Genomic DNA, 24,913 nt, shown 5'->3' on the forward strand with positions numbered 1-24,913 from the left:
CTGATTCCTACTACGCGTCTGCCTTTTCTGGGCATGATTCTGGACACGGACCAGAAGAAGGTGTTTCTCCCGGCGGAGAAGGCTCAAGAGCTCGTGACTCTAGTCAGAGACCTCTTGAAACCGAAACAGGTGTCGGTGCATCGCTGCACGCGAGTCTTGGGAAAGATGGTGGCATCTTACGAAGCCATTCCCTTCGGCAGGTTCCATGCGAGGATCTTTCAGTGGGATCTGTTGGACAAGTGGTCCGGATCGCATCTTCAGATGCATCGGCTGATCACCCTGACCCGAGGGCCAGGGTGTCTCTTCTGTGGTGGCTGCAGAGTGCTCACCTTCTCGAGGGCCGCAGGTTCGGCATACAGGACTGGGTCCTGGTGACCACGGTTGCGAGCCTCCGAGGATGGGGGGCAGTCACTCAGGGAAGAAACTTCCAAGGGTTGTGGACAAGTCAGGAGGCTTGTCTGCACATAAATATCCTGGAACTAAGGGCCATATACAACGCCCTGAGTCAAGCAGAACCTCTGCTTCGCAACCAACCGGTGCTGATTCAGTCAGACAACATCACCGCAGTGGCTCATGTAAACCGCCAGAGCGGCACAAGAAGCAGAGTAGTGATGGCAGAAGCCACCAGGATTCTTCGTTGGGCGGAGAATCACGTGCAAGCACTGTCAGCAGTGTTCATTCCGGGAGTGGACAACTGGGAAGCAGACTTCCTCAGCAGGCACGACCTCCACCCGGGAGAGTGGGGACTTCATCACGAAGTCTTCACTCAGATTACAAATCGATGGGAACTGCCACAGGTGGACATGATGGCGTCCCGTCTCAACAAAAAGCTACAAAGGTATTGCGCCAGGTCAAGAGACCCTCAGGCGATAGCTGTGGACGCCCTGGTAACACCGTGGGTGTTCCAGTCGGTCTATGTGTTTCCTCCTCTTCCTCTCATACCCAAGGTGCTGAGAATCGTAAGAAAAAGAGGAGTGAGAACAATACTCATTGTTCCGGATTGGCCAAGAAGGACTTGGTACCCGGAACTGCAAGAAATGCTCACAGAGCACCCATTGCCTCTGCCTCTCAGACAGGACCTGTTGCAACAGGGGCCCTGTCTGTTCCAAGACTTACCGCGGCTGCGTTTGACGGCATGGCGGTTGAACGCAGGATCCTAGCGGAAAAAGGCATTCCGGATGAAGTTATTCCTACGCTGATAAAGGCTAGGAAGGACGTGACAGCGAAACACTATCACCGTATATGGCGAAAATATGTTGCCTGGTGTGAGACCAGGAAGGCCCCTACAGAGGAATTCCAGCTGGGCCGTTTCCTGCACTTCCTACAGTCTGGAGTGACTATGGGCCTGAAGTTGGGGTCCATAAAGGTCCAGATTTCGGCCCTATCCATTTTCTTTCAAAAGGAACTGGCTTCTCTTCCTGAAGTTCAGACGTTTGTTAAGGGAGTGCTGCGTATTCAGCCCCCTTTTGTGCCACCAGTGGCACCTTGGGATCTCAACGTGGTGTTGGGTTTCCTGAAATCCCACTGGTTTGAGCCACTTAAGACCGTGGAGCTAAAGTATCTCACGTGGAAGGTGGTCATGCTATTGGCCTTAGCTTCGGCTAGGCGTGTGTCAGAATTGGCGGCTTTGTCATGTAAAAGCCCCTATCTAGTTTTCCATATGGACAGGGCAGAATTACGGACTCGTCCGCAATTTCTGCCGAAGGTGGTGTCATCTTTTCATTTGAACCAACCTATTGTGGTGCCTGCGGCTACTCGGGACTTGGAGGATTACAAGTTGCTTGATGTAGTCAGGGCTTTGAAGATCTATGTAGCCAGGACGGCTGGAGTCAGGAAGACTGACTCGCTGTTTATCCTGTATGCATCCAACAAGCTGGGTGCTCCTGCTTCAAAGCAAACTATTGCTCGCTGGATCTGTAGCACGATTCAGCAGGCTCATTCTGCGGCTAGATTGCCACATCCAAAATCAGTGAAAGCCCATTCCACAAGGAAAGTGGGCTCTTCTTGGGCGGCTGCCCGAGGGGTCTCGGCATTACAGCTTTGCCGAGCAGCTACTTGGTCGGGTTCAAACACATTTGCTAAGTTCTACAAGTTTGATACCCTGGCTGAGGAGGACCTGGTGTTTGCCCATTCGGTGCTGCAGAGTCATCCGCACTCTCCCGCCCGTTTGGGAGCTTTGGTATAATCCCCATAGTCCTTACGGAGTCCCCAGCATCCACTAGGACGTTAGAGAAAATAAGATTTTATTCACCGGTAAATCTATTTCTCGTAGTCCGTAGTGGATGCTGGGCGCCCGTCCCAAGTGCGAACTTTCTGCAATACGTGTATATAGTTATTGCTTAATAAAGGGTTACATTATGTTGGCATCCATTGTTGATGCTCTGTTGTTGTTCATACTGTTGACTGGGTAAGTTTATCACAAGTTATACGGTGTAATTGGTGTGGCTGGTATGAGTCTTACCCTGGATTCCAAAATCCTTTCCTTGTAATGTCAGCTCTTCCGGGCACAGTTTCCTTAACTGAGGTCTGGAGGAGGGGCATAGAGGGAGGAGCCAGTGCACACCAGTAGTACTAAATCTTTCTTAGAGTGCCCAGTCTCCTGCGGAGCCCGTATATTCCCCATGGTCCTTACGGAGTCCCCAGCATCCACTACGGACTACGAGAAATAGATTTACCGGTGAGTAAAATCTTATTTTTTCATATTTTATGACTAAAGCCACCAGAGCCCTCCATTCCAATAATTTGGGAGAGGCCTCCGCAAACCAGGAGTGTGCAACAACAACCTTGGCAAGCGTAGTCAGACATAGGACATATTGATATGTGAGCAATGAGTGGGTTTCTTCTAGGTCCACCCCGAAGAGACAGGCCCTGGGGTTTAATTGAGGAAGAGATGGGTCAGTAGTTAATATGTCAGACCAAATTTGAGTCCAAAAGTTGTAAACTTTCGGGCAGTCCCATAACAGATGCCAGAACCCTGCATCTGCCATCCGGCATTTGGGGTACAAAGCATCGGGCCTCAAACCAGCTCGCTGGAGTAATAGAGGGGTACGGTAAACCCTGGCCTTCCACAGTTATGCTGTCTGCTGACATACGCTGTGCTGCTGTCCCACCGCTAGGGGTGCTGGGGGTGTCTGACCTCCACAGTGTTTGTTGCCAGATTGTAAGGCATATGTGTACCAATTTTTGAGTACATTGCTACAGCAATTCCGAAGTTATGCTGTCTCCTGATATACTTTATGCTGCTGTCTCCCCCCCTAGGTTTGCTAGGGATTTCTAATTGTTTTAGTTGCCTCCGACGTGTTTTTAATACGCTCGTATGTAAAATTTCACGATCTTCACTTGTAAACTGTGGATTTGTATAGAGATACAGAAGGACAAATTTTCACTTTTATATAGTAGATTTTCTGCTAAGAAACAAAGGAGCTGTCACTCCGCATATTAAACACTTAACTGACAATTTTTCCCCCAAAAAAATTGCTCAGAAATTGTCGGGGGGTTTTTACGAGTGAATTTGGTGAAGAACATGAATTTAACCTTATTTAAAATTATTTTAGTTAAAAAAGATTTTTTTTATATTTATTTATTTTTTTATTGAAAAAAATAAATAAAAAGTAATTTTTTCAAACATCTGAACATCGGTCGGGAACATCGTGACCATCACAACATTAAGTTTTACACCCCAGACAGCTGCCAGGTACACAGGGAGGGGCTTATTTACACTTCCCCAGCTATTGTCTGCAGCCGCTGGGTGGGGAGTCCTGCCGTGCTGACCGATCATCAGTGATCGGCAGTAGGGAGGCCAATCCCGGGCCGTTTTTTCAATTTCGGGATTGAAAAACGCTCAATCCCGGTACTCCCGGGATCTCGGGATTGCAGTAGGGATCAGTGAAGAAGGGTGTAGGGAGCAGCGCTGGAGGGTAGGTAGCGGTGTAGGAGGGTGTAGGTAGCGGCGGGGGAGGGAGGGTGTAGGTAGCGGTGCGGGAGGGTGTAGGTAGCGGTGCGGAAGGGTGTAGGTAGCGGTGCGGGAGGGTGTAGGTAGCGGTGCGGGAGGGTGTAGGTAGCTGGGCGGGAGGATGTAGGTAGCGGGGAGGGTTGGTAGCGGCGCGGGAGGGAGGCTGTTAGCACTGCACGGAGGGAGGGTGGGTGTAAGTAATACCACTTACTATTAGGTGGGCGCCAGCCATGGACACACTGAACGCGGCGGCATTTCAAAGGAAGCGCCGGCCGCCAGCCAACCAGAGCTGGCGGACTAGCAGCCAATCAGGGAAGCGGCCGCAGCAGTCGCTCCTGATTGGCTGCCGCTGCTGCGGCATCTTCCCTGATTGGCTGCCGGTCCGCCAGCTCTGATTGGCTGGCGGCCGGCGCCACATTTGAAGTGTTGCCGCGTTCAGCGTTTGTCTATGGCTGCTGCCCGCCTAATTGTAAGTAGTATTATTTAAACACACTCCCTCCCGCACATGCGCAGTGTAATCCCGTGAATCCCGGGATTCAAATCCCGGCATTTTTGGGCCCAAATCCCGGGATCCCGCCGATCCCGGGATTGGCCTCCCTAATCGGCAGCACGGCAACACTTAGGGGAGGCTGCAGGGAGGCAGAGGGACCTTCCGGTCCCCCTGACAGCAGCAGTGGAGGGAAGTTTCCCTTCCCTATAGCTGCTAACACTGTTTATTTGACTGGTCGCATCCTGTGCGACCAGGTCAGATAAAGCACTTGCTGGTATGGTCACATCTGATGCGACCATGCCAGGCAAGTAGTTAAACTCTATGGGGAAGATGAATCACTTGTGCTCCATGCTAGGTGATTAGATTATGGTGTTGTCTGCAGCGCTGTGTAATAAATTGGTTTTGTGAGAATAGAGGAGGCTAATAATAAAAGCAGAATACACTGGAAACAGCCTGTTACAAAATGAATGATCTCCATAATGAGATTATTCTCTTGACATTGCACTACTACATAATTCCTTAATAGTCTTAGTTTTCCTATGTAAATATACGCAACATGCAATCCCCTCTTGTTTTAGTCAGTGACAATTGCTATGAAGCACAGTGAAGAGTAATTTGTTGGTTCAGAGGATTTACCTGTGCTAGTATAACAAGCGTCAGTAGCTGTGGTTTTTTTCACAGCACTGTGGATTTTGTGCCAGCCATCAGCTTTAATGCTTCTGATTGATTTAACCATGACACCCATGTAACCTGGAGCCCTCCACCCACCGCACTAGGGTCCTCATTCCGAGTTGTTCGCTCGCTAGCTGCTTTTAGCAGCATTGCAAACGCTAGGCTGCCGCCCTCTGGGAGTGTATCTTAGCTTAGCAGAATAGCAAACGAAAGATTAGCAGAACGGCTACTAAATAATTCCCTGCAGTTTCTGAGTAGCTCCAGACCTACTCCTAGACTACGATCACCTCAGTCCGTTTAGTTCCTGGTTTGACGTCACAAACACGCCCTGCGTTCGGCCAGCCACTCCCCCGTTTCTTCAGCCACTCCTGCGTTTTTACCTGGCATGCCTGCGTTTTTTTAGCACACTCCCTGAAAACGCCAAGTTGCCGCCCAGAAACACCCACTTCCTGTCAATCACACTACGATCACTCGAGCGTTGAAAAAACGTCGCTCGAGCTTGTGCAAATCTCCAAAGTTTTGTATTAAATTACTTAGCGCATGTGCATTTTCCACCTAATCGCTGCTTTGCAAAAAACGGCAACGAGCGAACAACTCGGAATGACCACCTAGATCCCAAGGCTCTCACAAAACTTTCCCACAGCGGTCTTAACACAATATGGGACAGTAACATGTAAATGGTGGGGGAGAAGGGATCACCAGCTGTCTGGTAGTAGATAACACCCCCTCTCCCACCCTGCAGGATGGATAACCTAAAGATGTATAAGCAAGTTTCTTTGGTTTTCCCGCTTACATTTTATTTGAAGTGATTTTAGTTCCCCCTTACAGATGAGAGAGTTCACTGTAGGTAAACTGCACACAGAAATGTTATGTGTATAGTAGCTTCCCTGGTAGTATTTATATGGCTATAACAATGATGATGTTGTTGCAGCGTCGCCTGCTGGGCTGTGAAGGCATTTCTGGGTTGAGTCTCCTCCATTCGGCAGCGGGTAAGAAGCTGGGAATGCTGAGTGCCAGCCTGTCACGTACAATAGCAAGCGACGAAGGAGACGACGATGTGGAGGAAATAACTGAAATATCAGACACAGAGGAGAACTGCACATCACCGGTACACACATGCACTTATATGCAGTCCTATCTTACAAAGGTCTATGGAACTGAACGACATGGATGAGTTTTTATAGCAGGTTTTACTTTTTACTTTAGCAACGCTAAATTGCACTGATTATCTACAAGAACCCTTCTCAGTATAGACTGCTAAACGTCTTTACTTAAAACTCTTTCTGATTTTAACTGATGTATACGATCAAGGTGTGAGGTATATTTACAGAGTGGCGGCTTGTTTAAGGCCAAAATTTACAACAGGTGTAAAACACCCCATGTTTTGCAGGGAAAAGCTTTGTACTTTTACATTTTTGCTTAAATGCGCCGGGAAGCAGCGGCTAGTAAATAAAGCCCTGTGCTTCTGTGACACCAGCTGTCAAGCATGGTGGAGGAGGAAGCTGATGGACTGCAACTTGCACAGAGTGACTGGCACCTAAAACCAAAAGGGATACCACAACACTGTGCAATACACTTCGTTAGCCAAGGGTTCATCCTCAAGCAAGATAATAACCCAAACATATAATCAGACTATGGGGGGTATGCAATTAGTGCCAATTTTTCGGCTACACAAAAAAAAAACGAAACTAATTATATCCACCCTGGTCAGTTGCGGGCATTTTCGCCCGTTTTTTAATACATTTTCGCCATGTCATTTCACCTTTTTTTGGGTCGAATCGTCATGGGCGAAAACAGACCCAAAAACCAAACCCTCTGTCACCTTGACAAAATGCGTGGATCGGCAGTGACCCCAGAATTTTCCAACAAGTCAGGAATTTCCGACTTGTCAGAAAGCACGTGGATCAGCGGAACAGCCACAATCTGCGTGCTTCTGTCAGAAACGGGGCCAAATCCGACAGGTTTTGGCCCCGTTTCCGACCATCTCAATCTGAATTTAAAAAAATTCAGATTGAGATGAGGGAGCTGAGAGGAGGAGAGCAGCAGGGAGACAGGGGAGAGCGGCGGGGAGATGGGGGAGAGCAGCGGCTACAGCAGCATAGCAGGAAGATGGGGCACCACCGCCACTCATGGCTGCATCTACCCGGCCCCAGCAACCAAGGTCCCGCTTGCTGGGGCCGGGTGGTGCTGCCGTGTGGTCTGTCGGCAGTGCCCCATCCTCCTGCTATGCTGTGCTGTAGCTGCTGCTCTCCCCCGTCTCCACGCTACTCTCAGCTCCCTCATCTCAATCCAACTTTTTTTAAAGTCGAATTGAGATGGTCAGGAATGGCCCTTTTCAGATCCATTCCGACAAATGCATGTCGGAATGCATCCAAAATTAATTGCATATACCCCTATGTGTATAAAGGCATTAATAAAGGTTGGCATAATGTGTAAGCAGTGGCGTAACTACTGCCCCCGCAGTCCTCGCGGTGGCTTGGGGGCGAGGGGCTGCGGGGGCGCCACTGATTTACAGCAGACTGACATGCGGACGAGCGTCCGCATGTCAGTCTGCAGTCTCCTTCCCTCAGCCGCTTGTTGGAGGGACACGGAGGGCACACAGCGCGCCTCCCTGTGTCCCTCCTGCTGCATCATCTCCCGCGGCCGCGGGTCTAATAGGGGAAAGTGCCGTCCGTGAGCTCTAATTGGCTCACGAACCGGCACTTCCCCCTATTAGACCCGCGGCCGCCGGAGATGATGCAGCAGGAGGGACACAGGAGAGACGAGCTGTGCCCTCCGTGTCCCTCCAAAAAGCGACGGCGGGGGGGGGGGGGGTTAAATATCTGGCACTGGGGGCATATATGGTACGGGGGGGGGGAGGAATATCTGCTGCTGGAGCCGGGTGGAAGCTGCCGTGAGGTCGGGTGGCTGAGTTACATCCTGCTGCAGCGCTACTGTAGCGCTGATCTCTCCTGTGTGCCCGCCGGCTGTCCCCCCGTGGCTCGCCCCCTCACCTCCTCTGCGTCCCATTTAAATTCGACTTGAAAAAGTCGAATTTAGATGGGGATTGAATAGGGGTTGTCGGATCCATTCCGGCAGATACATGTCGGAATGAATCCGACTTTAATTGAATATACCACTATGATTATATTTTGTTAAAGTGATTCTGTGCTGTCTCTTTATCTCCAGATGTTTTTGTTCTATGCTTTCATTTCCAATTACATTGAGACATTAGGGGATATATTTACTGAAGTGTGGGATTACAAAAGTGAATATGTTACCCATAGCAACCAATCAAATTCTGTTATTTTTCAGAAGGTGCTAGATAAATATTCAGTAGAATCTGATTAGTTACTATGGGCGAAATCTCCACTTTTGTAGATCTGCACTTTAGTAGATATGCCCCTATGTGTCAATGTTCTCCCCGGGAAATTCTGCCAACCGGCAGGCCCTTAAGAAGTAGCCTAGAGGGGGCAGCGTAATCTAGCTGGGCACAGATATAATTGTTTCCATCAACGCATGCACAGTGTCAATAACATTTGAATTTGTGCTATAGACATTCAAAAGGTCTTTATGCTGTAATGGAGGCGACACTATGGCCGCTTTTTCTATAGGCATTTCTCTTATTTATTTTGATTCTTTCGTAGGAGCCACATAAAGATACCACAAAACCAATTCATGGTAGAAATCAAGCCTCACTGATTCCTCAAGCCAATAAGAGCCACAAGAAGGTATGAGAGTGTCCTAACTGTGTCTTTAGTACTTGTAACCTTGTCTCGCAGCTGGTTAGACTGTCATCTGTGTTGCAGATGGTCCTAGTAGAGGAGAACAACCCATTTTCACTCAACATACCCAAAAATTTTATCTGTGAGCATTGTTATGGGGCTTTCAGGAGCAGCTACCATCTCAAGAGACACTTATACATCCACACAGGTAAGATAAGCGCACTGCACAGTCGAGGGGACCTATAAGGTTATTGCAAAGTCATTTTGTTTAGTAAGACCTCACCTTGTATTATATTTTACTAATTAGGGGAGCGACCTTACGAGTGTGACATGTGTGAAATGAAGTTCATCCAGAAGTACCATCTGGACAGACACAAACGAGTTCACAGCGGAGAGAAACCTTATCAGTGTGAGCGATGTCAGCAGGTGAGTGATGTCCCTGATTTATCTCTTCTCAGAGCTGGTGCAGATAACAAGACAAAGATTCTGAATATTGTCTGTTTTCTCACACGTGTGTGTGTTTCAGTGAAGTAGTTCTCTATAGTGGATCACCTTATTCTGCCCCATGGCAAAACCACCTCTGTATTTTAATTATTTTAAATCTAACTGTTGAAGGAGTGAGGGGGGTGGAGATGTGCTCCTTTCTTTGTAGGAGTATAATTGGTAACTGCAGCCAGCTCTCAGTGTGCCAGCGATGAGAGATGCTGCTTCAGTTAGTTAGCAGCAGATCAGGGTAAACTCTCCCGATCAGCCATGCTGTGTGCTTTCAGTGTGACCCCCTGTCAGCTGCCGGGGATCGGATTGGGTGGTCGGCCCCTTTAAAAATGAAACTGTACAAGGACTCCAACAAATTGATTCTCCATATCTCTTGTGCAGCTAAATACCATATAGCTCACAACTGGAAAAACTCCTTTTCTCCTAGCCGCCAAGAGCTATTGAATAGAATTTGGTTTGTAGCTAAAATGGAATATATCACTTGTCTACAAAACAATACAGTACAAAAATGTCATTCCGTTTGGCTTCCTTGGTACTCCCACCATAATGTTGCCCTTCCGGGCAACATTTAGCCTATATTTAATTCACCACAACTTGACTGAATTTCTATATTTGACGCTTCTAATTCGTCGATGGGTTCTCCTTTTTTTTTCTATTTTTTTTTTCTTCTTTCCTCTCCCTCCCATTCCCCTCTCACTCTTATACCCCTTTTCCACTTGTAGCACGGGTCGCAGCCAGAAGCCTGTGACGGCTGCGACCCATGCTAGAGCCCCCTTCTATACTAGCTCACCAACCCGGCATATTGCCGGGTTGGTGACGCTGCTGCTGACGCGTCAGGGGCGATTCTGGGAGATCACATGATCTCCCAGCGCCGCCCTTCCATACACTGTGAACGGGAGCCGTGTTGCATCGACACTGCTTCCATTTACAGTACACAGCTTACCGGATTGAACACGTGTTCAACCCGGCAAGGTACCCGGGTGGGATTCCCGGATCACTTGATCTGGGAATTTGCAGGGGGGGCCGTTTCCACTAGGAAAAAACACGGGTAAATGCGCGCCCCCGCACATTTACCCGTGTTTTTAGAGCTAGTGGAAAAGGGGTATCTGTTTTGTTCTATAGCTACTGCACATTACTTGTTCTCTGGCTTAGACCTTCCATCTCTGCTACACTCATTTTCTGTTCCGAATTGTTTACGGTGAATATTGATACATTTTTCTTCAGTTAACATCCTAACCTGTTTGCCCGACATCTATTTCTGCCAGTTGTCGCTATATTTGTACCTGGATCTTTATTTCTGGCATTCACTGTAACTCAATGTCATTATGTGATCCATCTTTCTGTCATTTGTATCATATTCATTTATTCAGTAAAATTTATGACTTGAAAAAAATGAAACTGTACTTAAGATTCGACTATCCGATCCCAGCCTTTTATGAGCTAATGCTACTGCATGCACACTTGTACAATCGTCAGCCCGATCTTTTGATATCAGGAGTATGGGGTGACATATCTTATTCAAGCGCAGCAGTCTAATTTGTTTTATGTCATTTATGTGCCCAATAAGCCACCATTGTACCTACACATTCTGAGGGGTATAGCTGAAAATTTTCAGTAATATCTTTTCAAATTCATTATCTCTCATACGCCCTAGGGGGATGCTTCAAGAACCACAGGGTATAGACGGGATCCGCAGGAGACATGGGCACTTTAAGACTTTAAATGGTTGTGAACTGGCTCCTCCCTCTGTGCTCCTCCTCCAGACTCCAGTTAGATTCTGTGCCCAATGAGACTGGATGCACACTGAGGAGCTCTCCAGAGTTTCTCAGAAAAAGACTTTGTTAGGTTTGTTATTTTCAGGGAGACCTGCTGGCAACAGGCTCCCTGCATCGTGGGACTGAGGGGAGAGAAGCAGACCTACTTCTCTGAGTTCAAAGGCTCTGCTTCTTAGGCTACTGGACACCATTAGCTCCAGAGGGTCCGATCACTTGGTGCGCCTAGCTGCTTGTTCCCGGAGCCACGCCGTCACCCCCCTTGTAGAGCCAGAAGATAGAAGCCGGGTGAGTATTAGAAGATCAGAAGACTTCAGTGACGGCAGAAGACGGCTTGTTGAGGTACTGCGCAGCGGCTACGCTGCGCGCCATGCTCCCACACTGAGAACGGTACTGCAGGACGCAGGGGGGCGCCCTGGGCAGCATAAAACCTCAAGTTGGCCACTGGCAAAAGTAGTATAACGTGCCTAGGCACTGATTACAGACCCCCGCCAGTATAAAAAATATGAAATTAAGCGGGACTGAAGCGTGCCATAAATGGGGCGTGGCTTAGCCCTCAGCTCTGACCGGTGCCATTTTCTCTTCACAGAAGCTACAGAGACGCTGATCCTGGCCTCCCACACTGCTGTACAAGTAACAGGGTGCAAAACGAGGAGGGGGGGGGGGGGGGCAAGAGATTTGGTGCTAATTATTATAATATAAAGCGCTAACAGGTCTGGGCAGTATTTTACTTGCTTCAGAACCGGGATAGGCGCTGGGTTGTGAGCTGGCAGAACTCCCTCTGTGTTTCTCTAACAGGTTTCGGTGTGGGTCTGTCTCCTATAGCCCCAGTGTGGTTGTGTCGGTACGTGTGTGTCGTCATGTCTGAGGCTGAGTGCTCTTCTCAGGAGGAGGCTGGAGTGGGAACAGAAAAGGCTGGGGGAGTGACCGTGTCGGCACCGACGACGGCTGATTGGGTAAATATGTTGAGTGTTTTGAATGCTAATGTGGCTCGGTTGACGAAGAGATTAGATAAATCTGAGTCTAAAAGCCAGACATGGAGGAAATCCATGGAAGAGGCGTTGTCACAAGCTCAGACCCCTTCGGGGTCACAGAAGCATGCATTTACCCAGTTAACAGATACCGACACGGACTCTGATTCTAGTGTCGACTATAGTGATGCCAGATTAAATCCTAAACTGGCCAAGAGCATTCAGTACATGATTGTGGCAATAAAAGAAGTGTTGCATATAACAGAGGACCCTGCTGTTCCTGATACTAGGGTCTGTATGTATAAAGGAAAAAAACCTGCGGTCACTTTTCCTCCCTCTCATGAACTGAACGCTCTCTTTGAAAAGGCTTGGGAAAATCCTGATAAGAAGGCACAGGTTCCCAAAAGAATTCCAGTGGCATATCCCTTTCCTTTTGGGAAAAGTGAGAGTCAACCCCCACGGTGGATAAAGCTCTATTGCGTCTATCCAAAAAGGTGGCGCTTCTGTCTCCTGATACGGCAGCCCTAAAGGATCCTGCGGATCGTAAGCAGGAAAATACACTAAAATCCATTTGTGTCACTACGGGTTCGCTACTCAGGCCTGCCGTTGCTTCGGCATGGGTGAGTAGCGCTATTGAAAAGTGGGCAGATAACTTGTCATCTGAGATAGATTCCCTAGACAGGGATAACGTGCGGCAATACTAAAGCTGTGTCAAAATCAAGTCATTGTCACGGTGCCCCCGTCACAACGGGGGGAGGGTTTTTATTCGAGTTTGTTCGTGGTTCCGAAGCCGGATGGCTCTGTCAGACCAATTCTGAACCTAAAATCCCTCAATTTCTTTCTGAAAAAATTCAAATTCAAGATGGAATCTCTCCGAGCAGTGATTTCCAGTCTGGAGGAGGGGGATTTTATGGTGTCGGTCGACATAAAGGATGCCTACTTACACGTTCCCATAATATCCTCCAGATCAGGCATACCTGAGGTTTGTTGTTCAGGATTGTCATTACCAATTTCAGACGTTGCCGTTTGGTCTGTCAACAGCACCAAGGATTTTCACCAAAGTTATGGCGGAAATGATGGTTCTCCTGCGCAAGCAGGGAATTACAATTATCCCGTACTTGGACGATCTCCTCATAAAGGCGAGATCCAAGGAGCAGTTGCTGGAAAATGTTGCGCCCTCACTGACGATTCTGCAACAACATGGTTGGCTCCTAAACTTGCCAAAATCACAACTGGTTCCGACGACACGGCTGTCGTTCCTGGGTGTGATTCTGGATACATAATTGCAGAGAGTTTTTCTTCCAGTGGAAAAGGCTCTGGAAATACAGAACATGGTAAAACAGATTCTGAAACCGGCAAAGGTGTCAGTCCTTCAATGCACTCGGTTGCTGGGGAAGATGGTGGCGGCCTACGAGGCCATTCCGTACGGCAGGTTCCATGCCAGAGTGTTTCAGTGGGACCTGTTGGACAAGTGGTCCGGGTCTCACCTGGACATGCACCGGAAAATAATTCTATTTTCCAGGACCAGGATCTCCTTTCTGTGGTGGCTGCACAGTTCTCACCTTCTGGAGGGACGCAGGTTCGGGATTCAGGATTGGATCCTGGTGACCACAGATGCAAGTCTCCGAGGCTGGGGAGCAGTCACACAGGGGAGAAACTTTCTGGAAAAATGGTCAAGCCAGGAAGCTTGTCTGCACATAAACATTCTGGAATTAAGGGCCATTTACAACGGCATTCTGCAAGCGGAACATCATCTTCGCGGTCTGCCGGTCTTGATTCAGTCAGACAACATAACAGCAGTGGCGTACATAAACCGCCAGGGAGGAACAAAGAGCAGAGCGGCGATGGCCGAGGCCACGAAAGTTCTTCGCTGGGCGGAAAGACATGCAAGCGCTCTGTCAGCAGTCTTCATTCCAGGAGTGGACAACTGGGAAGCAGACTTCCTCAGCAGACACGATCTCCATCCAGGAGAGTGGGGTCTTCATCAAGAGGTCTTTGCAGAAGTGACAAGTCGTTGGGGAATTCCTCAAATAGACATGATGGCGTCTTGCCTCAACAAGAAGCTTCAGCGATATTGTTCCAGGTCGAGGGACCCTCAAGCAATAGCGGTGGACGCCCTAGTGACACCGTGGGTGTTTCAGTCGGTCTGTGTGTTCCCTCCACTTCCACTCATTCCAAAGGTGATAAGGATCATAAGAAGAACAAGGGTTCAGGCGATACTCATTGTTCCAGACTGGCCAAGGAGGACCTGGTATCCCGATCTTCAAGAATTACTCATAGAAGATCCCTGGCCTCTTCCTCTACGAGAGGACCTGTTACAGCAAGGACCGTGCGTGTATCAAGACTTACCGCGCCTGCGTTTGACGGCATGGCGGTTGAACGCCAAATCCTAGCCCGAAAGGGTATTCCCAGTCAAGTCATTCCCACACTATTTCAGGCTAGAAAGGAAGTAACGGCGAAGCATTACCACTGTATTTGGAGGAAGTATGTGTCTTGGTGTGAATCCAAGAAGGCTCCTACGGAGGAATTTCAGCTGGGGCGTTTGCTCCATTTTTTGCAAGCAGGTGTGGATGCGGGCCTAAAGTTGGGCTCAATTAAAGTACAAATTTCGGCCTTATCAATTTTCTTTCAGAAAGAATTGTCCTCCCTTCCAGAAGTTCAGATCTTCGTGAAAGGCGTGCTACACATCCAACCTTCCTTTGTGCCCCCAGTGGCACCATGGGATCTTAATGTGGTGTTGCAGTTCCTTCAATCTCATTGGTTTGAACCTTTGCGTAAGGTTGAGTTAAAATGCCTTACTTGGAAAGTAGTCATGTTGTTGGCCATGGCATCCGCAAGGCGGGTTTCTGAGTTGGCGGCTTTGTCTCACAAAAGCCCCTATTTAATCTTCCATACTGATAGAGTGGAGTTGAGAACTCGTCAGCAATTTCTGCCAAAAGTGGTTTTGTCATTTCATGTAAACCAGCCTATTGTGGTGCCAGTGGCTACTGACGCCTTGGCAGAGTCGAAGTCTCTCGATGTGGTCAGAGCTTTGAAGATCTATGTCGCCAGAACGGCGCAGATTGGGAAAACAGAGGCTCTGTTTGTCCTGTGGACTCCCAACAAGATTGGGGCTCCTGCTTCCAAGCAGACTATTGCACGCTGCATCTGTCATACGATTCAGCAGGCTTATTCTACGGCAGGATTGCCGTTACCAAAATCGGTGAAAGCCCATTCTACCAGAAAAGTGGGCTCATCCTGGGCGGCTGCCCGAGGGGTCTCGGCATTACAGCTTTGCCGAGCTGCTACCTGGTCGGGTTCAAACACCTTTGCGAAGTTTTACAAGTCTAATACCCTGGCTAATACCTCTTGTTTGGTCAATCGGTGCTGCAGAGTGATCCGCACTCTCCCGCCCGTTCTAGAGCTTTGGTATAAACCCCATGGTTCTTGAAGCATCCCCAGCATCCTCTAGGACGTATGAGAAAATAGGATTTTAATACCTACCGGTAAATCCTTTTCTCTTAGTCCGTAGAGGATGCTGGGTGCCCGTCCCAGTGCGGGCTGTATCTGCAGTTATTGGTTATAGTTACGCTCATGTTGTGTTGAGTTCAGTCATTCTGTGACTGTTGTTGGTCATGCCGTTGCATGCGTTGTTGTTGAATGCCATGTTGTATGGCGTGTTTGAGGTGTGAGCTTGTTGATATCTCACCTTAGTTTAAATAATTAAATATATCCTTTTCCTTGAAATGTCCGTCTCCCTGGGCACAGTTCCTATAACTGGAGTCTGGAGGAGGGGCATAGAGGGAGGAGCCAGTTCACACCCATTTAAAGTCTTAAAGTGCCCAGGTCTCTTGCTGATCCCGTCTATACCCTGTGGTTCTTGAAGCATCCTCTACGGACTAAGAGAAAAGGATTTACCGGTAGGTATTAAAATCCTATTTTTTCAGGAAAAATCATATCCTGTTCTCAAATGTTTTACTGACTTGTTTTTAGACCAGTGGTTCTCAAACTCGGTCCTCAGAACCCCACACAGTACATGTTTTGCAGGTAACCCAGCAAGTGCACAGGTGTATTAATTACTCACTGACACATTTTAAAAGGTCCACATGTGGAGCTATTTATTTCACTTGTGATTCTGTGAGGAGACCTGCAAAACATGCACCGTGTGGGGTCCTGAGGACCGAGTTTGAGAACCTGTGTTTCTCTATCGTCCTTGTGGATGCTGGGGTTCCTGAAAGGACCATGGGGAATAGCGGCTCCGCAGGAGACAGGGCACAAAAAGTAAAGCTTTCCGATCAGGTGGTGTGCACTGGCTCCTCCCCCTATGACCCTCCTCCAGACTCCAGTTAGATTTTTGTGCCCGGCCGAGAAGGGTGCAATCTAGGTGGCTCTCCTAAAGAGCTGCTTAGAGAAAGTTTAGCTTAGGTTTTTTATTTTACAGTGAGTCCTGCTGGCAACAGGATCACTGCAACGAGGGACTTAGGGGAGAAGGAGTGAACTCACCTGAGTGCAGGATGGATTGGCTTCTTGGCTACTGGACATCAGCTCCAGAGGGACGATCACAGGTACAGCCTGGATGGTCACCGGAGCCGCGCCGCCGGCCCCCTTGCAGATGCTGAAGTAAGAAGAGGTCCAGAATCGGCGGCTGAAGACTCCTGCAGTCTTCTAAAGGTAGCGCACAGCACTGCAGCTGTGCGCCATTTTCCTCTCAGCACACTTCACACGGCAGTCACTGAGGGTGCAGGGCGCTGGGAGGGGGGCGCCCTGGGAGGCAAATGAAAACCTTTTTTGGCGAAAAATACCTCACATATAGCCCCCAGAGGCTATATGGAGATATTTAACCCCTGCCAAGATTCACTAAATAGCGGGAGACGAGCCCGCCGAAAAAGGGGCGGGGCCTATCTCCTCAGCACACAGCGCCATTTTCTCTCACAGAAAGCCTGGAGAGAAGGCTCCCAGGCTCTCCCCTGCACTGCACTACAGAAACAGGGTTAAAACAGAGAGGGGGGGCACTGATTTTGGCGATATTGAGATATATATAAAGATGCTATAAGGGAAAACACTTATATAAGGTTGTCCCTATATAATTATAGCGTTTTGGTGTGTGCTGGCAAACTCTCCCTCTGTCTCCCCAAAGGGCTAGTGTGGGTCCTGTCCTCTGTCAGAGCATTCCCGGTGTGTGTGCTGTGTGTCGGTACGTGTATGTCGACATGTATGAGGACGATGTTGGTGAGGAGGCGGAGAAATTGCCTGTAATGGTGATGTCACTCTCTAGGGAGTCGACACCGGAATGGATGGCTTATTTAGGGAATTACGTGAGAATGTCAACACGCTGCAAGGTCGGTTGACGACGTGAGACGGCCGACAAACTATTAGTACCGGTCCAGGCGTCTCATGAAACACCGTCAGGGGCGTTAAAAACGCCCATTTAGACACAGACACGGACACTGAATCCAGTGTCGACGGTGAATAAACAAACGTATTTCTCATTAGGGCCACACGTTAAGGGCAATGAAGGAGGTGTTGCATATTTCTGATACTACAAGTACCACAAAAAAGGGTATTATGTGGGAGTGAAAAAACTACCTGTAGTTTTTCCTGAATCAGATAAAATAAAATGAAGTGTGTGATGATGCGTGGGGTTACCCCGATAGCAAATATTGGCGTTATACCCTTTCCCGCCCGAAATTAGGGCGCGTTGGGAAACACCCCTTAGGGTGATAAGGCGCTCACACGCTTATCAAGTGGCGTTACCGTCTCCAGATACGGCCGCCCTCAAGGAGCCAGCTGATAGGAAGCTGGAAAGATATCCTAAAAAGTATATACACACATACGGTGGTTATACTGCGACCAGCGATCGCCATCAGCCTGGAGATGCAGTGCTGGGTTGGCTTGGTCGGATTCCCTGACTGAAAATATTTTATTCATATAGAGCATTTAATAGGATGCATTCTATATATATGTACGTGAGATGCACAGAGGGATATTTGCTCTCTGGCATCAAGATAAGTACGTTGTCCATATCACCCAGAAGATGTCATGGACACGACAGTGGTCAGGTGATACAGATCCCATACGGCACATGGAAGTATTGCCGTATAAAGGGAAGGAGTTAGTTGGGGTCGGTCCATCGGACCTGGGGACCACGGCAACAGCTGGGAAATCCAACCTTTTTACCCCAAGTTACATCTCAGCTGAAAAAGACACCGTCTTTTCAGCCTCAATCCTTCCTTTCCCATGAGGGCATGCAGGCAAAAGGCCAGTCATATCTGCCCAGACATAGAGGTAAGGGAAGTAGACTGCAGCAGGCAGCCCCTTCCCAGGAAAAGAAGCCCTCCACCGCGTCTGCCAAGTCCTCAGCATGACGCTGGGGCCGTGCAAGCGGACTCAAGGTGGGGGGGTAGTCTCAAGAGTCTCAGCGCGCAGTGGGATCACTCGCAGGTTGACCCCTAGATAGTACAAGTATTATCCCAGGGGTACAGATTGGAGAGTCGAGACATCTTCTCCTCGCATGTTTCTGAAGTCTGCTTTACCAACGGCTCCCTCCGACAGGGAGGCAGCATTGGAAACAATTCACAAGCTGTATATCCAGCAGGTGATAATCAAAGTACCCCTCCTACAACAAGGAAAAGGGTATTATTTTTCCACACTATATTGTGGTACTGAAGCCAGACGGCTTGGTGAGACATAGTCTAAACTGAAATCTTTGAACACTTACATAAAAGGTTCAAATCGAGATGGAGTCACTCAGAGCAGTGATAGCGAACCGGAAAAAAGGGGACTATATGGTGTCCCTGGACATCAAGGATTACCTCCATGTCCAAATTTGCCCTTCTCAACAAGGGTACCTCTGGTTCGTGGTACAGAACTGTCAATATCAGTTTCAGACGATGCCGTTTGAATTATCCACGGCACCCCGGGCCTTTTACCAAGGTAATGGCCGAAAAGATGTTTCTTCAAAGAAAAAAGGCATCTAAATTATCCCTTACTTGGACGATATCCTTAAAAGGGCAAGTTCCAGAGAACAGTTGGAGGTCGGAAGAGCACTATCTAAAGTAGTTCTACGACAGCACGACTGGATTCTAAATATTCCAAGAATCGCAGCTGTTTTCCGACGATACGTCTGCTGTTCCTAGGAATGATTCTGGGCATAGTCCAGAAAAAGGTGTTCCTCCGGGAGGAAAAAGCCAAGGAGTTATTCGACCTAGTCAGAAACCTCCTAAAACCAGGCCAAGTATCAGTGCATCAATGCACAGGAGTCCTGGGAAAAATGGTGGCTTCTTACGAAGCGATGCCATTCGGCAGATCTCAGGGGATTTGCTGGACGAATGGTCCGGATCGCATTTTCAGATGCATCAGCGGATAATCCTGTCTCCAAGGACAAGGGTGTCTCTTCTGTGGGGGCTGCAGAGTGCTCATCTTTTAGAGGGCAGCACACTCAGCATTCAGGACTGTGTTCTGGGGACCACGGATACCAGCCTGAGAGGCTGGGGAGTAGTCACACAAGGAAAAAATTTCCAAGGAAGTGTGGTCAAGTCTGGAGACTTCTCTCCACATGAATATACTGGAGCTAAGGGCAATTTACAATGCTCTGAGCCTAGGAAGACTCCTGCTTCAAAGTCAACCGGTGCTGATCCAGTAGGACATCATCATGGCGGTCGCCCACGTTATCAGACGGGGCGACACAAGCAGCAGGAGGGCAATGACAGCAAGGATTCTTCGCTGGGCGGAAAATCATGTGATAACACTGTCAGCAGTGTTCATTCCGGGAGTGGGCAACTGGGAAGATTTCCTCAGCATAAATGAATTCCACCCGGAAAAGTGGAAACTTAATCTGGAAGTTTCCACATGATTGTAAACCGTTGGGAAAGACCAAAGGTGGTTATGATGGCGTCCCACCTGAAGCGCCAGGTCAAGAGACACTCAGGCAATAGCTGGGACGCTCTGGTAACACCGTCGGTGTACCAGTCGGTGTATGTGTTCCATCCTCTGCTTTTCATACCCAATGTATTGAAAATGATAGGAAGGAGAGGAGTAAGAACTATACTCGTGGCTCCGGTTTGGCCAAGAAGGACTTGGTTCCCGGAACTTCAAGAGATACTAAGAAGGGTCTTGATTCGGCAAGAACCGTGTCTGTTCCGGGACTTACCGCAGCTGCGTTGACGCCAAGGCGGGTGAACGCCGGATCCTAAGGGAAAGAGGCATTCCGGAAGAGGTCATCCCTACCCTGGTCAGAGCCAGGAAGGAGGTGACCGCACAACATTATCACCACTTAGGTGAAAATATGTGCCAGGGTGTGAGTCCAGGAAGGCTCCACGGAAGAATTTCAACTAGGTTAATTTCTACATTTCCTGCAAACAGGAGTGTCTATGGGTCTCAAATTGGGTCCATTAAGGTTCAAATTTCGGCCTGTTGATTTTCTTCCAGAAAGAAATTGGCTTCAGTTCCTGAAGTCCAGAAGTTGTTAAGGGAGTACTGCATATACAGCCCCTTTGATGTCTCCAGTGGCACTGGGCGATCTCAACGTAGTTTTGGGATTCCTAAAAAATCACATTGGTTTAAACAACTCAAATCTGTGGATTTGATATATCTCACATGGAAAATGACCATGCTGTTGGTCCTGGCCTCGGCCAGGCGAGTGTCAGAATTGGCGGCTTTATCTCACAAAGCCATATCTGATTGTCCATTCGGACAGAGCAAAGCTGCGGACTCGTCCCCAGTTTCTCCTTAAGGTGGTGTCAGCGTTTCACCTGAACCAGCTTATTGTGGTACCTGCGGCTACTAGGGACTTGGAGGACTCCAAGTTGCTGGATGTTATCAGGGCCCTGAAAATATAGTTTCCAGGTTGGCTGGAGTCAGGAAATCTGACTTGCTGTTTATCCTGTATGCACCCAACAATGCTGGGTGCTTCTGCTTCTAAGCAGTCGATTGCTCGTGGGATTGGTAGCACAATTCAACTTGCACATTCTGTGGCAGGCCGGCCACAGTCTAAATCTGTTAAGGCCCATTCCACAAGGAAGGTGGGCTCATCTTGGGCGGCTGCCCGAGGGGTCTCGGCATTACAACTTTGCCGAGCAGCTACGTGGTCGGGGGAGAACACGTTTGTAAAATTTTACAAATTTGATACCCTGGCAAAAGAGGACCTGGAGTTCTCTCATTCGGTGCTGCAGAGTCATCCGCACTCTCCCGCCCGTTTGGGAGCTTTGGTATAATCCCCATGGTCCTTTCAGGAACCCCAGCATCCACAAGGACGATAGAGAAAATAAGAATTTACTTACCGATAATTCTATTTCTCGGAGTCCGTAGTGGATGCTGGGCGCCCATCCCAAGTGCGGATTATCTGCAATACTTGTACATAGTTATTGCTAACTAAATCGGGTTATTGTTGTTGTGAGCCATCTTTTCAGAGGCTCCGCTGTTATCATACTGTTAACTGGGTTCAGATCACAGGTTGTACAGTGTGATTGGTGTGGCTGGTATGAGTCTTACCCGGGATTCAAAATTCCTCCCTTATTGTGTACGCTCGTCCGGGCACAGTACCTAACTGGAGTCTGGAGGAGGGTCATAGGGGGAGGAGCCAGTGCACACCACCTGATCGGAAAGCTTTACTTTTTGTGCCCTGTCTCCTGCGGAGCCGCTATTCCCCATGGTCCTTTCAGGAACCCCAGCATCCACTACGGACTCCGAGAAATAGAATTATCGGTAAGTAAATTCTTATTTTTAGACCATCGGTTTTCACTGGAGATTCTGCAGGTGAAATAGAACGTCACAAATAAATGGCCCCATGGTGGAATTATATATCCCCCTGTAATTTGCTCATGTGGGACAGCTAATGTGTCACCAGACACCTTATGTGACCTGATTTCCATGTGTGGTTTTACTGTCGTAAAACCCTTCACCCCATTACTGATTTTTAGGGTGCTTTGTTGATTAGTGAAGATGATAATACATGACCGTGCTAGGGCAACTAATAGATCACTAGTTCAATAGGGTAGTTATTAACGAGACATAATCAGAATGAGCTAATATTATTGGTGTTTCATAGAGGTCAGTATTGGTCACTGTCCTTTTCCATGTTTTTATTAATTGCCTTTCTAGAAGGCCTAGATAATGTCTGTATTCTCTGATAACATTAAGCTATACAGGTTGAGTATCCCATATCCAAATATTCCGAAATACGGAATATTCCGAAATACGGACTTTTTTGAGTGAGAGTGAGATAGTGAAACCTTTGTTTTTTGATGGCTCAATGTACACAAACTTTGTTTAATACACAAAGTTATTAAAACTATTGTATTAAATGACCTTCAGGCTGTGTGTATAAGGTGTATATGAAACATAAATGAATTGTGTGAATGTAGACACACTTTGTTTAAAGCACAAAGTTACAAAAAATATTGGCTAAAATTACCTTCCGGCTATGTATATAAGGTGTATATGTAACAAAAATGCATTCTGTGCTTAGACTTAGGTCCTATCACCATGATACCTCATTATGGTATGCAATTATTCCAAAATACGGAAAAATCCGATATCCAAAATACCTCTGGTCCCAAGCATTTTGGATAAGGGATACTCAACCTGTATAGGGTTAGCACAGAGAAGGATAGCAACGTGTTACAGGAAGATTCAGAAAAGGTGATTAGGCTGCAGCTTTGGGTAGATACATTTAGGGGTTAGCTCACTGGCTGGGTCAAAAAACATTGTTACTTGTGTATGTTGGGGAAAACTGAAATGGAAAATGACATAGAGATGCCAGCTGACAGATACCAGTGCCAGGCAGCAGCTGCAAAGGTGATAGACTCCGGTCATTGGTTCTTCTGTAATGCACCGATGGGTCCAGGAGGGCGCACATTGCACCCATGATTTATTACTTGCCATTCTGGAGGCCCGCGTCAGAGCTCCGGCCGTAGTAAAAAAAATCGCTACCAAAACGCCCGCTGCGCATGTGCAGAGGAATTTAGTCCCCAGAACATGACGGGTGCCATGTTTCCGGAGACCTGCGCATGCGCAGTAGTCTCTGACACAATGCCAGAGTCTGCAGCGCCCTAAAGAGGAGGAGGCCTACCCAGAGTCTGCACACTGGCCCCTCCTCTGCAAAAATTCCCCTGACTTCGGGGATGTAGAAGAAGGAAGATCAGTGCAGGAAAGTGCTACCGTTGTGTAAATCACTAGGTAGACCACATCTTGAATATAGGTCACAGTTTGGGGTAAGAATTATATAGGCGTACTCGGGAGAATCAATGATGAACAACTTTCTTCTTTGTAAATAGGAACCAAAGAAGTGACCTGATTATTATGTATAATACTTTTTACGGTGTCAATCATTTAAAAGGCAAACCTAACCTGGTTTTGCCTTTTAAAAGGTTGGCACTTTGAAAATACGAGCAGACACACCGGACTTTCCGTCCAGCGAGCAGCTCAGGCTATTACATAACCCCTACAGCTGGCTGTTTTAAAGTCACCATAAAAATGCTTATTTTGGCTGTCTGATCATTACATCAGCATTTCATCTTTCTAATCTCTCTCCACACTTGTCTTTACCAGGCCTTCTCACGGACGGACAGACTTCTGAAACATAAGAGGATGTGCCAGGGCTGCCACTCCAAAATTGCCGAAACAGAGTATGTGTTGTAGCTTCTTCATTTGTGTGGGACGTCCTGTAATCTTGGTATCCAGCTTTTCTCCTTTCACTCAGGACTGAATTCTCTTCAGTCCTGGTGTGACGCCACATCTGAAAAGATTATCCTGAAGGCACAGGACTGGTAGCCGAGAGAGATTACTCTTTTTACTCCTAATGAACCACTTCTAATTCCCAAATGTACAAAATAAGGTCACAAATACAACAGACTAGCAGCAGATTACCATGGTTCTGTGGTTAGACACATTTCATTAACTATAAATAACATGTATAAATTATATAAATATATATTGAAGGGCTCTTTGAAAGATTAAACCCACTGCCGGCAGACATCATCAGCTAATTTTCAGGTTTTTTCCGTGATAATCTGAAGTCGTTCCGTGTGCTCCCGGAGTGCTGTTTCTAGCTACCTAACTAGATATCGGCACAGCCATAGGAAAAAGACAATGAAAAACATGCAAGTGTCTTAAGCAATGAGGTCCTCCCTATTTTTATCATTCTAAAAAAAATATTCTACAAGCTTTTATATAGGTTTCTTTTAACTCTGGGAGCAAATAGTCCCATTATACCCTTGTCCAGAACAGTTTCTCTGTGTACAATTTTTATTAAGAGGTTTTTTTTTTTATATAAAGACACAGTACACATTGTTTTTATAGAGCTAATACTTTCCTTTATGTTTTTATTTTGTAGTATTTCCTAATACGTCTTATTAAGGGGCCAAGTCTTGGTGACATTATAAAACCAAAAATCTCAGTGATTTCATGCTTATGTTTGCTTATAAAACTAGGCTTTGTCCTACTTTGTATTTGATCATAGTTTAGTGAGGGTTTTTTTTTTAATCTGTCATGTAATGAAGCAGACTAATAAAATGTGAAAGGAGATGTATCATTTTCTGTTCTCTTTATGTTTGCCAGATGCAGTAGACATGCCCAAGAGGTCCCCTATAATAGTCCAAGAAATTTTGCTTTCTGTAATAAGAAGCTAGTGATCATTCCTCCACTTTGCTCTGGGTGCATGGTACTAAGCTTTTCTGTATACACTAAATTGAAACTGCAAATGAAGTAGAAAGCTCCATAGAGGCTTGTTCACATCTACATGTTTTTTTTTTTTTTGTTTTTTTTTTCCAGCCAAAAAAGGAAAAGATGGGTTTATATATATATAATTTTATTTTTTTTTTTCGTTTATGTAGTATTTTGTTTTAGGGGGTGTTTTTATGGTACTTGTACAGTTTTTTTTT

At 47.4% G+C, this 24,913-nt stretch overlaps 1 protein-coding gene across 5 annotated transcripts in view; it reads left to right on the top strand.

The window, feature by feature from the left end:
• The window catches only part of ZNF740 (zinc finger protein 740), a 103,831-nt gene that overhangs the window by 67,744 nt on the left and 11,174 nt on the right, over positions 1-24,913 (top strand). For 4 of the 5 annotated variants that reach the window (XM_063952096.1, XM_063952098.1, XM_063952097.1 and 1 more), the window contains 5 exons: positions 6,046-6,222; positions 8,741-8,824; positions 8,903-9,026; positions 9,126-9,244; positions 23,583-23,659. In XM_063952096.1, coding sequence (XP_063808166.1) covers positions 6,046-6,222; positions 8,741-8,824; positions 8,903-9,026; positions 9,126-9,244; positions 23,583-23,659 — 581 coding nt within the window. The remainder of the gene's footprint in view (positions 1-6,045; positions 6,223-8,740; positions 8,825-8,902; positions 9,027-9,125; positions 9,245-23,582; positions 23,660-24,913) is intronic. The other variant, XM_063952100.1, reaches the window with a different exon arrangement.

This window comes from Pseudophryne corroboree, chromosome 2 (assembly GCF_028390025.1).
Source record: "Pseudophryne corroboree isolate aPseCor3 chromosome 2, aPseCor3.hap2, whole genome shotgun sequence".
Lineage (NCBI taxonomy): Eukaryota > Metazoa > Chordata > Amphibia > Anura > Myobatrachidae > Pseudophryne > Pseudophryne corroboree.